Below are 14,387 nucleotides of genomic sequence, written 5' to 3'. Positions count from 1 at the left end.
ATTGAACCTCTCTCTTTTCTCTCCGCAGACCAAACACGAGAAATCCTTCCGGTCCCGGCCCCGAGGACGTCACTTCCTGTCCCGGCCCCGAGGACATCACTTCCTGTCCAGGCCCCGAGGATGTCACTTCCTATGATCAAACTATAAAAACCCCTCATCCTCCATTCTTAAACATTTCTGTTTTGGACTCTAACCAGTACACATTATACATTACTTTAAAGCCTTTTGCAGCTAGGGAAACTATACGGATGGCTGCCCCAAACCTTCGTTGTGTGTCCGGCTGTTTCTTTCACAAGTGATAGAAGGCGATCTGGATGAGTTAAGTGTAGAGCTGCATCAATTATCTGAAAGATGATGATGCTGAACAAAAATTATCTTGTGTGCAACAAAGCAGGAACAAATGAAATCAGTCTCATTGGAGCAAATTTAAGTTCTCACAGACGTGAGATGCATGATGCAAAAACAAACTTTACACTTATGTGTCCAATAATAATACAATAATATTAATATTTATTTTTTTATATTGAAGGAAATGTGATTTGGTTAAGCTTGATATAACAACAAACCTGCACCTTTACCCGATTTTTAAGAAATTTTGAACTGAGTCTGTCCTTTCTGTTAAATAAAATGATTCACAGTGTTAGCCTTGCATATCTATACTGGTAAAATATTCAGGATTTTTGATGCGTTGTCTTCTTTTCTGGGCTCTTACAATAATATCCATTCCGCTATTAGAAGTGTAGAGGGGCAGGAATTCAAAAAATGCAAGAATATTTAAGGCTTTATACACCATTAGTAGTATTATAAAGTCAGTTCTAAAGGACACAGGTAACCAATGTAATGACGCTAAAACTAATGAGAGTTCTAGTAAAGATTCTGGCTGCTGCATTCTAAATTATGTCTTTGTTAAGTAGTTCTGTTAGGAGCACATTACAGTATCTAGTCAACTAAAATAATAAGCACAAATTAATTTTTCAGCATCTTACGGTGTTATAAGAGGTCTAACGTTTGCAATGTTTCTTAAATAGAAAAATGCAGTCTTAGCAATCTGGTTAATACATGATTTAAATTTAGGTTAGAGTCCATGATTACACCTAAATTCTTTACTTCTGTCTTGACTTGTAATGCTAAGGGATCAAGATTTTTTTTAATACCTTCATTATTTCCATTTTTACCAATGACTAAGATTTCAGTTTTTTTCCTTAGCTATCTTCAATAAATTACTATTCATCCATTCAGAAATACAAGATAGACATTTGGGTCAGAGTGCCCAGAGATTCAGGGTTATCAGGTGCTATAGATAAATAAAGACGTGGAAAAAGACCCTCATGAATAGAGAAAGAAGGTACAGACTCCACTCAGACAATTGCCATATATATTTGTACATAGGAAGACTTCATAAAAACTTACAACACAGTGTTGAATACAGTATGTGGTTTGGCCACCCATAGACGTGCTCATTATTGTTTCTCAAAAAGAGTTCAGTTTCTTCTTCTTCTAAAGGTTTCCATCATAAACACTACATGCCATTTTTCCTTATTTTTTATTTTTACCACAGCTGAGAAATATGGAAGAAGCATTGGGAACAATATGTGAAATTTTAGGAATATCTTTACAAGATGAATTATCCAGCCGGGAAATCAGCTTGTTATACAAGAATGTGTATAATATGCGGGTAGACCTCCAGGAAGTAATTGATGCAATGAGAAAGGTAATAAAACAGAAAGTGACATTCACAAGAGATTCCACACTTTTGTGATCTTCATTAAACTAAACCTTGGTGTTTTGGTGTGCATTGTAATGGTTTGTAAATGTCTGCTCTGGATTCCTGTCCTCTTTCTCTTGCAGTATTATTTTTTGATTTGATATACTTTGTTAATCCCCATGGGGAAATTGTCTTTTACTCATCTCCTTCTTCCTATTTTGACAGGTTAGGGAGTCTTACAATGGGGCATACAGCCCAACTGAAGTGATTGCTGAAACTCTATTAGAAATTGAGAACCAGCATTTTCTTAAAGAACAGGTAGGCATCCATCCAATTAAATGAGTATATGCCATTTGCTTATATTTCAATTAAATGCTCTTTCAGACAATGTTTTTCCCATGTTTTGTTTTCATCCTAAAGAAAACACATCCTTAATTAAGTTTTTGTATAAAGCTGGGTTGCACAGCACTGTATTTAATAATGTTGCTGCCTCACAGATCCAGGGACCTGGTCCACTTGCTGACTGTGTAGGAATTGAATGATCTCCCTGGTATTTCAATATTCTTTCTCTGGATTCTCTAGTTTCTTACACATATCTTGACATATGTTTCTGTGAGTCTTCCCTAAGATGGAATGCCACCGTATAGTATATGGGGTGTAAATCTAAACATGGGGAGGACAATTAGATAAACAATTTAGCCTCTTCCCAGAAAGGATGTCAATGTCAACAACGGTAATGCTTAGCAGGGACACCACTGTAATAAGTAATAGATGGAGTCCAGGAAATAATTATTCCGTGGGTGTTATTCTGTGGCTTGGGAGGCTTGTTGTCTTATGCATGACCAACTACAGTCTATCAGGCATTTACAGGTTCTCCTGCTTCTTATAAATATACATTAGTTTTCAGATAGGCAAAGAAACCTGGGCTGTATGGGTCAAGCTCTAGAGAAAAGACCACAGGAATGATCTAAAGGTGTTAGAGTAGAGTTTGGAGTTGGCTGTGGAATGGCTGGCAAAGACCCAATCAGCAGGAGGAGAGGCCAGAGTAATTGTTGGAAAGCAGTGGGAGGTAAAGGAAAGAATATGGAGGTTTTTCCATGGCATACGCAGTAACACACTTTTGATGTAGGCAGGCTCAGGGTGAGTTTAGATTACATTAGTTTATTTTATGTGTACTGTATCTATTTTGCTTCTTATGTAATATCAACCACTTCTCTGGCTCTTTGAGTCAATAACTTGTCCAATTTATATTTATCTGTACAGTACCTCTTTGTTTTTATCCTGGGTCAGAGAGACATCTTGAGAGTGCCTCAATGATCTTGAAGGCATGTTCATTCCATGTGCCCTGTGCTTATAGAATAGGAGGCGAGAATTCTGACTTTTATTGTAAATAGTATATATTTTGAAAGAAAGATCCATTGGTCTATGACATTTTCTTGGTTGAACTTATCAGATGAGCTCACTAGACCGCATTATTCTAATTATGTGTTTATCATTGCAGATTTACTGGGATTTTCGACTTTTGAATACAGATGAACAAGGACAGGCATCTCTGCTGAAAAGCGAACACCTGCTACAGTCTATAAAAGAGAATGCTTTTATGTCTGGCCAGGATATCTTCCTACACAATGTAATGCAAAACCAAACTCAGGTCATGCTGGATCTTACAGTTCAGTACACTCACAAAAGTGTCACACTTACTGGAAGTAAGAACAAGTTGACAGCAGCAGCAGTAAACAATACACAAAGTGACAGACAGGGTGTTGGTGATGGGAATGAGCCTATAGCTTGGCGCTGGATTCTCTGCCCATTTCCTTAGTAGAAGTGCTAGGCCACACTACTTAAATTACACCAGGGAGGCAGAAAAAGGCATAAGCAAAATGTTTTGTATTAATGCTTATGGTATGCCAATCAAGTTTAGAGGTGAACAAACAGCCTATATGGCAGGTCAGTGTTCTGGTAGGGGAAATACACTTTATATAGATTGAGATGTTTGTTTTAGTTTAACACCAGATTTTCTAATTATTCTTACAATATTATTATTATTATTATTATTATTATTATTATTAGATGCCTAACACCTAGACTGTGGTAGCTTTAGAGATGATTTTATAGATAATCATTTTCCAAATGAATATGGACCACTTTTGCATGATTCAAGTTCTTTTTCTTTTATGCTACATAAATAAAGAGTGCAGTGCAGTAAAACTCATTCAATAGAAAATACATTTGTAGAATTGAAATCCAGATAAAGTACATGTTTGGAGCCACATGAGCTTATGCATATTTTGTGATGCTTCATAGTCTCTCAGCATTGTGTTTTGAAATGTTCTCGTATATTATTTCATGTTTTTGTTTATTTAAAAGTATAAATATTGTTTACCATCTTAAATTTATTAGTGGAGGTGCATTTTACAAAAATAAATTAAATTGATTTCAGTATTTTACTTTAACGCAACAACAGCATCATTCTTTTCTACCTGGTATTATTCTTTGAAACTACTTAAGTACATGGTATTGGTATCAGTCGGTGTGATTTGAATGCTCGTGTTAAATTTATTCCACTAATCTTATGTTATTTTATCAGGATACACAATCTGAATCAGATGGGAAAATAAACATTTTGCTGTATTTGCAAAGATTAAAGAACAAAGCAAGAAATCTCTGTGACAGGTTTGCATACTACTCTGTTGACCAACATTTCTGATGCTGTTCTTCTAGAGTTTCCTGTGTTCTTATTAGGTTACTTTAGATTAAATTAAAAATTAATTTAAAACATAATAGAATTGAAAACGTGCTTAAGTCCATAATTCTTATAAAATACTGGGGGGAGGAGGGAAGAAAGAACATTCTTTCTCAAAAAAGAGAAATTACATAGAATGCAAAGATAACAAAATCAAAAGTAATTCTGAAATATAGATACGGTTATTATGAAAATATTGGAAATCTTTAAAAGACAAGTGAAGCAGAAAGTGCACCATAAACACTACCTGCCACATTTCAGCAAATCCCCAAACCTAAATAGTAACCAAAAACAAAAAATATATTAAACAGTAAGGAGCTTTATTACAAAAAACAGGTAATACCACAGGGCTAACATAAAAGTACAAAGGAAAAACTACTCATAAATGTGGTATTCCAGGTGTTTCTTACTTGTGGTATTTCCCACACAGTGGGAAAAAAGCACGAAATGTCATCTTTAATCTCGAAATTTCCACTTTAATCACATAGTTTATTTTGTAATTAAAGTAGAACATCATAAACTTCATCTTAAAATTGTTTAATTTACTAGTTTCTCAAATCCAATCGTAACTAAAGTAGCACGTTAAATGCTTTGCTTTGTATTTGATCTTCTATGTGCTCTATGTGTGTGAATCACTACGTGCTTCCGGGCAGGACACAGAATCCATTACATTCGTGATATTACAGCTCTCTGAATAATTAAAATACTGAGATGTATACGTGATATCATTTTCATGATGATAGGAGTTAAAACATGTTGTTAAACATGGGAACACGGTGGCGCAGTGATTGTTCATATCTCACGCAAGATGCTTGCTGCGCCATGCGCGACCTTCGATGAAATACTTTATTGTAGCAGTACTGTCTCTTTCAAACGTACTAACCCCCAATTCCTATCCTTACTTTTCTTTCTCCAAATACCCAATCCCCACACAATCAGCTCTGTAATAGACGTTAAGCCATCTGTAAGCTTAGAACGCTGATTATTCAAAACTTTTAAGGAACATTGAAATATCTTCGTAGTACGTGTTTAATTATTCTATCCATATATCCTTCCAGTGTCGCGTCAGCACCAGCAAGAATACAGCGCGAGGCAGGAACAGTCCCTGAACTAGCTAGCACTGTGGCACCGTGTCCTCACATGTTTAATTATTAACAATGTAGATTGTTTAAATTATGTTAACATTTTATCTGTATAATAAAACAAACATATTTTGCTGCATTTCATCTTAAAAATGATATCGTCATCATATGTAAATATGCGCATTATAAAGTGGCTCAGGTTGTGCAATATTATAACTGCATCGCAAGTTTACAGTGAGGTAATTGTACTAATAAGTACAAATAGTTCTACAAGGAGCACTTGATGGACTGATTGAGTGCATTTATAGTTATTGGGATGAAACTGTTTCTGAACGCGAGGTCCGTACAGGAAAGGCTTTGAAGTGTTTGCCGAGTGAGTGCAGTTCAAATAGGCAGCATGGCTGAGGCAGCGTGTGCTTGATGCTGTATACCGATAATTCTCTGCTCTAGATCTGTGATTCCCCACTCAGATATAGTGATATAAATACTCCGAGTGGTGCAGTGAGAGTAATATGGAAAAAGATGACCTGCTGTGGCAACCCCTAATGGGAGCGGTTGAAAGAAGAATAAGAAGGTGCAGTGAGAGTAACAACACTAAAGCAGCTATGGTATTTGGAATACTTTGGCTATTCCCTGGAACATTATATTGTTACAGGTTAATTACAATCAGATGCATTAAACTAATAAATAATATGCAGTTAGTTTCAGTGTATATGATAAAACCACGTCAGGGATGTGGATCTAAAGAAAGGGTAACCACACAGGAACAGTAGCACTGCTTTGATGCTGGGTGCCGCCAGTCTGCAAAACAGAGCGGAGAACTTGTGTACGCCAGGGTATGAGGTACCGTGGAAATGTGCGTGGCTTTACGCCAAGTTTAGGTTTTATACATCGCGATTTGAGTGTGGAAACGTTTGTACGTAACATTTTTGTGCATACGCACCATTTATACATGAGGCCCCAGATCTCTTGTCTTACTGGTTTCATGTCTGCCTTTTGAATTCTCTTCCCAGTTAGCCCCTTTAACCTGTCTGCTTGTTTTTTTTCCAACTGCAGAACAATAACCCAAATAAATTTTGTTCTTAAGTCTTTATGCTGGCTTCCCCTTACGCTTAAGGCTGTTTTAAAAATACTACTTTTAACATATTAAAATGTTTAAATGGTCAGGGACCTTTAGAACGTATTAATGCATAAATACTTACTGGACCATTAAATGCTGATCTAACAGTTTCATGGATAAATGAAATTACTACGGGGATCAGACTTTTACCTACAGTATTCAAAACTGTGAAACAGTCTGTCTGCTTGGATGAGGGGTGGACAATTGTTTTCAGCATTTACAGTATATCTACACTAAAAACTCATTATGTTTGTCAGGAATATGCAGATTAGATCTTATAATTAGATGTTTCTACTGTGGTTCTTATTAGTCTTCAGCTCAAAAATAAAAGCTTGCCAACGACTATGAACTGTTAATGATCCTCCTTTTTCTATTTTTCTTATTTATATCTTTCTCTGACACTTGATGCTACTGCCTTTGCCAAACTATTATAAGACACCCATAGTTAGGGATTTAACAATAAAATTAATTAATCTGCTTCTTACTTGTATTCAGCCAATACATTAAACACGCAGAATGTCCTGAAGGTTGTAGGTTGTCATTGGGTTTAGATCATCAGAACCCTGGCTTTGTCTGACTTTAACTGTAATTTTGTCCGTTGTAACTGACCTTGGAACCCTATACCAGTTTATTTCTTCCAGGAATTAGTCATATCTCAAATTTCATGTGATGATTTTCTTAAATTAATGGTCTGTTTTACCATGTGCTTGATGTAACTTGTGTGTGTTTATGTATTTAAGTCTTTTAGGGTATGTAATTTACTATAAATACACATGGCTGCAAATATGTGGAAGGGTGCTATAGAAAAATAAATTAAATTGAAGTGAGCTATTTTACAAGATGACGTCTGCAAATTTTGGCTGATGGTTCCACACACCTCACAGTATTCCTGATCATAGAGCTTCTAACATAAATTTCATATCATATTGTCTACTAAATGTGTAATTTTCTAAAATGTTGCTTTCTACAATAGATGGTCATCTGAAGGATTGATGGCTCTACTTCTTGAAAAGGAAGAGGAACATAATTTCAGCATAACATATCATTTGACATTTTGGGACATCTTTAGAGTACTGGAGGAAAAATATAAAACTCTTCTACAAAAACTTTGCATGGAGATGCTGAAAGAACATTATGGTAGGAGAAAATATTATTATGATTTACCATACTTAAGATAGCTAAAGTAAGATTTGATTGCAGTATGATTAATAATTAATTATTTTTATAGGATATACACTTGTTTGTAAAGTACATGTTCGTATATGAAAAAAAAATTGTTCAGGTTTTGTATTTATTATTATTACAATGGAGTCAATGGGGAAAATCCTAGTCTGACATAAACCCGGTCAGTACTTTGATTTGAATTGCCAAACACAGTACACGCTACTTAGAGCTACAGTTTGCACTCCACTTCAGGGAGGTAGCCATATTCACTTTGATTCAGTAGCTTTACTTTTTGGTTGTGATTACTAGCATATTAGCAAATGTATACTTACCAACATTATTAACACTGGTTAGAGATTAAATTAATCACTAATGAATCTGATACAAATCCAACATAATGTGGTACATCGTAGGTACTTCCATGTGGGATTCCATGTCTGTTGTTCAACAAGAGGAGAAACTGGAGGAACTGCATGTTTTAGCAGAAGATGCACTTGAAAATAATGACTTTCTGTCCATGTCCAATCTGCCAGGAGCCTTCAGAAATTACAGGTGATTGGATCTTAAAGTAAATCTCTTTCCTGGTAGTTCATGTGTCTTGTCTAAATACGCCACTTGCTCTTAATCTATACGAGATTAGGGGGAAAAAGTCTCAAAGAATCACACAGCATTGTGCTCATGACACTGTACAGTAACATGGACAGAGATTACATTGTTGTTATTATTTTTGCATGTCTTAGTTTCCCATATGCAGCATTTAAATTATTTTCTCTTTTTGTGCTAATACTACATACATTTTAAATGTTTTATAATTATATCACAATATTATTTTGTTTAGCATGGGCACTGCCATTTTGTGTTGGTTTGGCCTATACTCCTATTTACTATTGCCATGCATGGCTGCTTATTATACTTCCTTAGAAGGCTGGCTTCCTTCAACATCTGCAATAAGATGCTGCAGATGTTCTATCAAACAGTTGTGGCGAGCGCCCTCTTCTACGCAGTGGTGTGCTGGGGAGGCAGCATTAAGAGGAAAGACGCCTCATGCCTGGACAAACTGGTGAGGAAGGCAGGCTCTATTGTTGGCATGGAGCTGGACAGTTTAACATCTGTGGCAGAGCGAAGGGCGCTCAGCAGGCTCCTATCAATTATGGAGAATCCACTGCATCCACTAAATAATGTCATCTCCAGACAGAAGAGCAGCTTCAGCGACAGACTGCTGTCACTGTCCTGCTCCACTGACAGACTGAGGAGATCGTTCCTCCCCCAAACTATGCGACTCTTTAATTCCACCAGGGGGGGTAAACGTTAACATTTAACATTATACAAAGTTATTGTCTGTTTTTTTTTTTTTTTTTTTTTTCACCTGTATTATTATCATTCTTTAATTTAATATTATTTATTGTATCAGTATGCTGCTGCTGAAGAATGTGAATTTCCCATTGGGTCTATCTATCTATTTATCAATTGAGTCAAGTCATGGAACCTCTGACATCACCATGCCATCACTATAAACCAGTTCTTCCCAAACTCGGTCCTGGGGACCCCCTGTGGCTGCAGGATTTTGTTCCAACCAGCTTCTGTTTTTAATTGAACGCCTCGGCTAATTAAGTGAGCTGTTATTTGTTATTTAAGTTTTGTGTTTTGGGAGCAATATAGGAATTAGAAAACTAAGTTTGGTAAATATATATATATATCATGAGATGCAGCCTGAACACCATCAGACAGACACCAGCAGTTCTATAAAACACACGGTTTATTTACAATTTAAACCCCGCACACACACAGTGCCCTGCACCAGTCACCATCACACAGGTCTTTAAACATCCGTGGGGCCACCTTTCTTCTCTTTCTCTGGAGCTTCGTCCTCCTCCTGCGCCTGACTCTGGCTCCCCGACTGTAGGAAGGCGGCCCCTTTTATAATCACCCAGATGTGCTCCAGGTGCTCATTGACGTCCTTCTGGCGGCACTTCCTGGTGTGGCTGAAGTGCCGCATGAGCACCCAGAAACACTCTGGGCATCCCTGGAAGATCCTTCATCAACCCTCCCAGGTGTGGCGGAAGTACAGATATCCCGGGCTCTATGAGGCTCGGGGCGCCCCTGGCATTTGAGCCTCCACGCTCCATCCCCGTGGTCCCCACACTATCCAGGGTGGTTGCCCCCTTGTGGCCCAGGGATGTATAGCCTGCCTCCTGGTCCTTCCAGGTGTCCCGACTGGGCAGCCTCCTGCCACAATATATATATATAGATATATATATATCCATCCATCCATTTTCCAACCCGCTGAATCCGAACACAGGGTCACGGGGGTCTGCTGGAGCAAATCCCAGCCGACACAGGGAACAAGGCAGGAACTAATCCCGGGCAGGGTGCCAACCCACCGCAGTATACAGTATATATATATATATATATATATGTATATATATATATATATATATATATATATATATATATATATATATATATATATTGTAACAGATCGAGTATTCGTCCACCTCTTGAACCCTCAGGTACCACTCTGATGACCAGGTGAAAGTATAAATATTCTTTATTTTATAAATACACCGTGCACAAAGCACTCTCCACACCACTCTCATATATAAACCACTATTCTCTCTAAACAAACCAATACCTCCTCGCCCAGACACTTTGCCCTCCTACCTCCCAGCTCAGCTCAGTGTCTGGGCTTTCCCATAGTCCTTTTATATCCCCTGACCCGGAAATGGTTCCTGGCAAAACCCACAAGTCCGTTTCCTTCCGGGTCAGGGTAAACAGTCCTCTTCATCACCCCGGGAGCACGTCGTTTCTTCCGGACACATGATACTGACGCACTCCCGGGTTATAGGGCACACAAGAGCCCACTAGCCCCCCTACAGCGACTCCCGGTGGTCCCCAAGGTATCCAGCAGGGCTGTGTATAGAAACTACAAAGTCCATGAGGCCCTGCTGGAACTCGGGGCACCATCATGTGGTCCGGAGGGCTCCTCCTAGCGGCCTGGGGGTGGCGACCGGAGTCTGTAGCCGGTTGTCCATCACAATATATATATATATATTAAAAGGTACCAATTAGTCATATGGGAATAATGTATTTTTTTCTTTTTAACAATATTTTCATCTTGATTTTCATTCTACTTTTCCAGGAGTTCTAATTGTTTAATTAATCCAATATTTATTAATTAGTGGGTCTGACGCTAAAGTACTTGAAGCCTTTGATTATTCAGTGCTGTTTGCCTGGGTGTCTGCTCTGCTTGTTTTTAATTGTCATTAATAAGATTCAATGAGGAGGGAAAACTGCACAGAGAAAGGGCACAATATAATGAAAAAACAAAAGAAAGTTATGCATTTAAATCTATAGCAAAAGTAGAAATATTTCTAAATGTCTTATAAATGTAAAAATCATGCTGCTGTGATTTTCTGAATGTAGAATAAGAGAACAAAAATACCAGCTAATTAAATGAGATCAGTATTATTAGGTGTTGTGACTAATTAGGAATCTGATTGGAACAAAAATGTGAGGCCACAGTGGGTCCCCAGGACCGAGTTTGGGAACCCCTGCTATAAACCATTTCAGGGCACTGTTCTCAGCATCCAGGTTTTAATTACAATATGTGAAGAAGCAAACATTTACCTTGTGATTACTTAAGGACATACCATTAGATAAGACGTGGATCTCTAGCTTTGTTTATTTCGACTTTGACTTTGGATTTTGGGTTGATTGATTTCTCTTTTGATTTCCTGGATAATAATTATAGCCTACTTCTTATTATGATTCATCTCTTGGACATTATTATTAAAATAAATCCTTCTATAATAATATTGTTACCCTTGTGAGTGTTTTTGTAGGAAAATTTATCTGCTAAATGGAAAAAATACTTAGTTTTACACACTATGAAAAATAAAAGCTTTGGTAATCTAAATTGTCATTTAGAGATACAGTATCTCAAAATAAATTTTAACATGTTAAAAATGTATCTTAAAAAGAATTACAGAATTATAGATATATGATTTTAAATGTATTTTCCAGATATTTTTGATTCAAATAAAGAAATATGAAAATAACATCCTAGTCACTTTGAGACACCTTAATGAATTTTCAGAAACATGGAAAACTCCCTATTTAGACATTGTGGAATAGTGTTTCATGCATTTTGGAAATTACATTTATTATTTATTTTAATAATAATAATTTGCTAACATATGCTGGTAAATGTAACACAAACACAGAGAGGTAAGAAGCATAGCAAAGATCAGGAGGTATAATGGAATAGTGACTCTGTCAACTTATGTGTGATCCTGTCTGAGTCTGGACACAGGGAATAAACTGACATCCAGTTTCCCTGGTGCAGTGTTTCATGATTAGAGTTGGCTCCTGCCAGCCACATCCTATGGAGTCTCCACTACTTACTCAAATCATATTCACAACCTTGCTCATTCTAATCAAATTATATCCCCTGAAATGGATAGTAGCACTAATTATCAGATGAAATCTGTCTGTGTATCTCTTACAGAACACAAATAGTCACAGCACAAAACACAAATCATTCGTCAGGGCATTTTCTCTCTTATCTTACACTGATATTTGACAACCTTTAGACTTTAAGTATTGGATTATGGAAACTGCAAAGGTGAACGCTGAGTTCTCACCAATGACTAACAGAGACACTAAATGAGTCACACTAGTCTCTCTGCTCTATTTTTGAAACATGGCCCTAGATAAGCCAGTTAGGAAGATAGATGGATGGAAACAATTGAACTCAAGGGTGGTGGCTGACAACTTTTCAGGATAATAATTTTGTAATTCAACTGTGTTAACTGTCATCTGTCAGTTTAGTGTCTCTAGCGCTATTTGGTAAAAGAAGAATCCTAAGTGGTTTCAAGCTAAGATACTTACAAGTAAAAATTTCACTGTATTCTGTAAATGTAACAATATATTTAAACCTGAAAGTGTTTTTCCAAGTGACTGGCATCCTCCAGTCCACTGATTTCATAACAAAGCTGTCTTTTATTAGACTACATAAAATGCATCCAAGCATGCATAGCAGCAATGCTAAAGCCACGTACCATACAATACAATACAATTTATTTTTGTATAGCCAAAAATCACACAAGAAGTGCCACAATGGGCTTTAACAGGGCCTGCCTCTTGACAGCCTCCCAGCCTTGACTCTCTAAGAAGACAAGGAAAAACTCCCAAAAAAAACCCTTGTAGGGAAAAAATGGAAGAAAACTTGGGAAAGGCAGTTCAAAGAGAGACCCCTTTCCAGGTAGGTTGGGTGTGCAGTGGGTGTCAAAAAGAAGGGGGTCAATACAAATCCTCAGTACAGTATAAAAATAAAAATGATACAAGTATGGAGCAGAATTTAACAGTAGATGATATCACATAATATGATTTGGATTTGTTTAGAGTCCTGGAGACCTCAGCCATCAAGGTGCCTCCCCCATTTGGCCATTCAACAGCTGAAACAGCGCTGGGCCAGCCAATCCGATGAAAGGACCTCACTACCCCACAATACCTGTGATCCTCTATCAGGGATGACTTTACCTTAGGCAGGCAAAACAACTTGGCAGGTGGGCCGTGGCACCAAGTGCCACTTTTGAATACCGAGAAGAGACACAGAATAGGTGAGGGTTAGTAACAAATTAGAACTATCATGTTACTTATGTTTTAGTGCTAATGACTAACAACAGAAATGCAGTCTGTACAGTTAATCAGCAGCTCTAGTCAGGATATGCTAAACTGAAGTAGTGAGTCTTCAGCCCGGATTAAAAAGCTGAGACCGAAGGGGCATCTCTTATAGTAGCAGGCAGACCATTCCACAGTTTAGGGGCCCTGTAACTAAAAGCTCGACCTCCCACTGTTATTTTATTAATCCTTGGAACCATAAGCAGACCAGCATCTTGAGATTTTGACGTGCTCTCTGGTTTGTAAGTCATGATAAGTTCAGACAAGTAAGCCGGACCTTGGCCATTTAATGCTTTATATGTTAAAAGGAGGATTTTGAAATCTGCCCTAAGCTTAACCGGGAGCCAGTGTAAGGATTTAATAACTGGAGTTATGTGTTCGTATTTTCTTGTTCTTGTAATAATTCTTGCAGCAGCATTTTGGATTAACTTGAGGCTGTATAAAGAACAGTTTGAACATCCAGTGAACACCGCATTGCAGTAGTCAATCCTACTAGAAATAAATGCATGAATTAATTTCTCAGAATCCTGTTTATTTAGAAAGCGCCTCAATTTCCCAACATTTTTAAGATGGAAGAAACATGATTTGGACAGCTTTGTAATATGCGCTTTAAATGAAATGCTTGAGTCAAAGATAACTCCTATATTGTGGGCTGAAAGTAAAATTAATGGTGATTCCAACTGAGTTAAATGATGACAAAATATTGTGATCAGCGTCATTACCTCCAACAATTAACATCTCTGTTTTATCTGTATTTAAAGACAAGTAGTTCTTATTCATCCACTCCTTTAATTCACTAACATAACTAATTAAAGACAACATCGGAGAAACTTCATTTGATCTAAATGAAAGGTATAACTGGGTGTCATCTGCATATGAGTGAAAATTAAC

The 14,387-nt window shown here is 37.3% G+C and overlaps 1 protein-coding gene across 1 annotated transcript in view; it reads left to right on the top strand.

The window, feature by feature from the left end:
* The first annotated feature begins 8,211 nt into the window (after positions 1–8,211).
* Positions 8,212–14,387, top strand: part of LOC127528782 (uncharacterized) — a 35,653-nt gene continuing 29,477 nt past the window's right edge. The window contains exon 1 of the mRNA XM_051929683.1: positions 8,212–8,366. Within this exon, the coding sequence (XP_051785643.1) occupies positions 8,212–8,366 (155 nt within the window). The remainder of the gene's footprint in view (positions 8,367–14,387) is intronic.

The sequence above is a fragment of the Erpetoichthys calabaricus genome, chromosome 1 (genome assembly GCF_900747795.2).
Source record: "Erpetoichthys calabaricus chromosome 1, fErpCal1.3, whole genome shotgun sequence".
In the NCBI taxonomy this organism is placed as follows: domain Eukaryota; kingdom Metazoa; phylum Chordata; class Cladistia; order Polypteriformes; family Polypteridae; genus Erpetoichthys; species Erpetoichthys calabaricus.
This window is presented reverse-complemented; position numbering and strand designations above follow the sequence as displayed.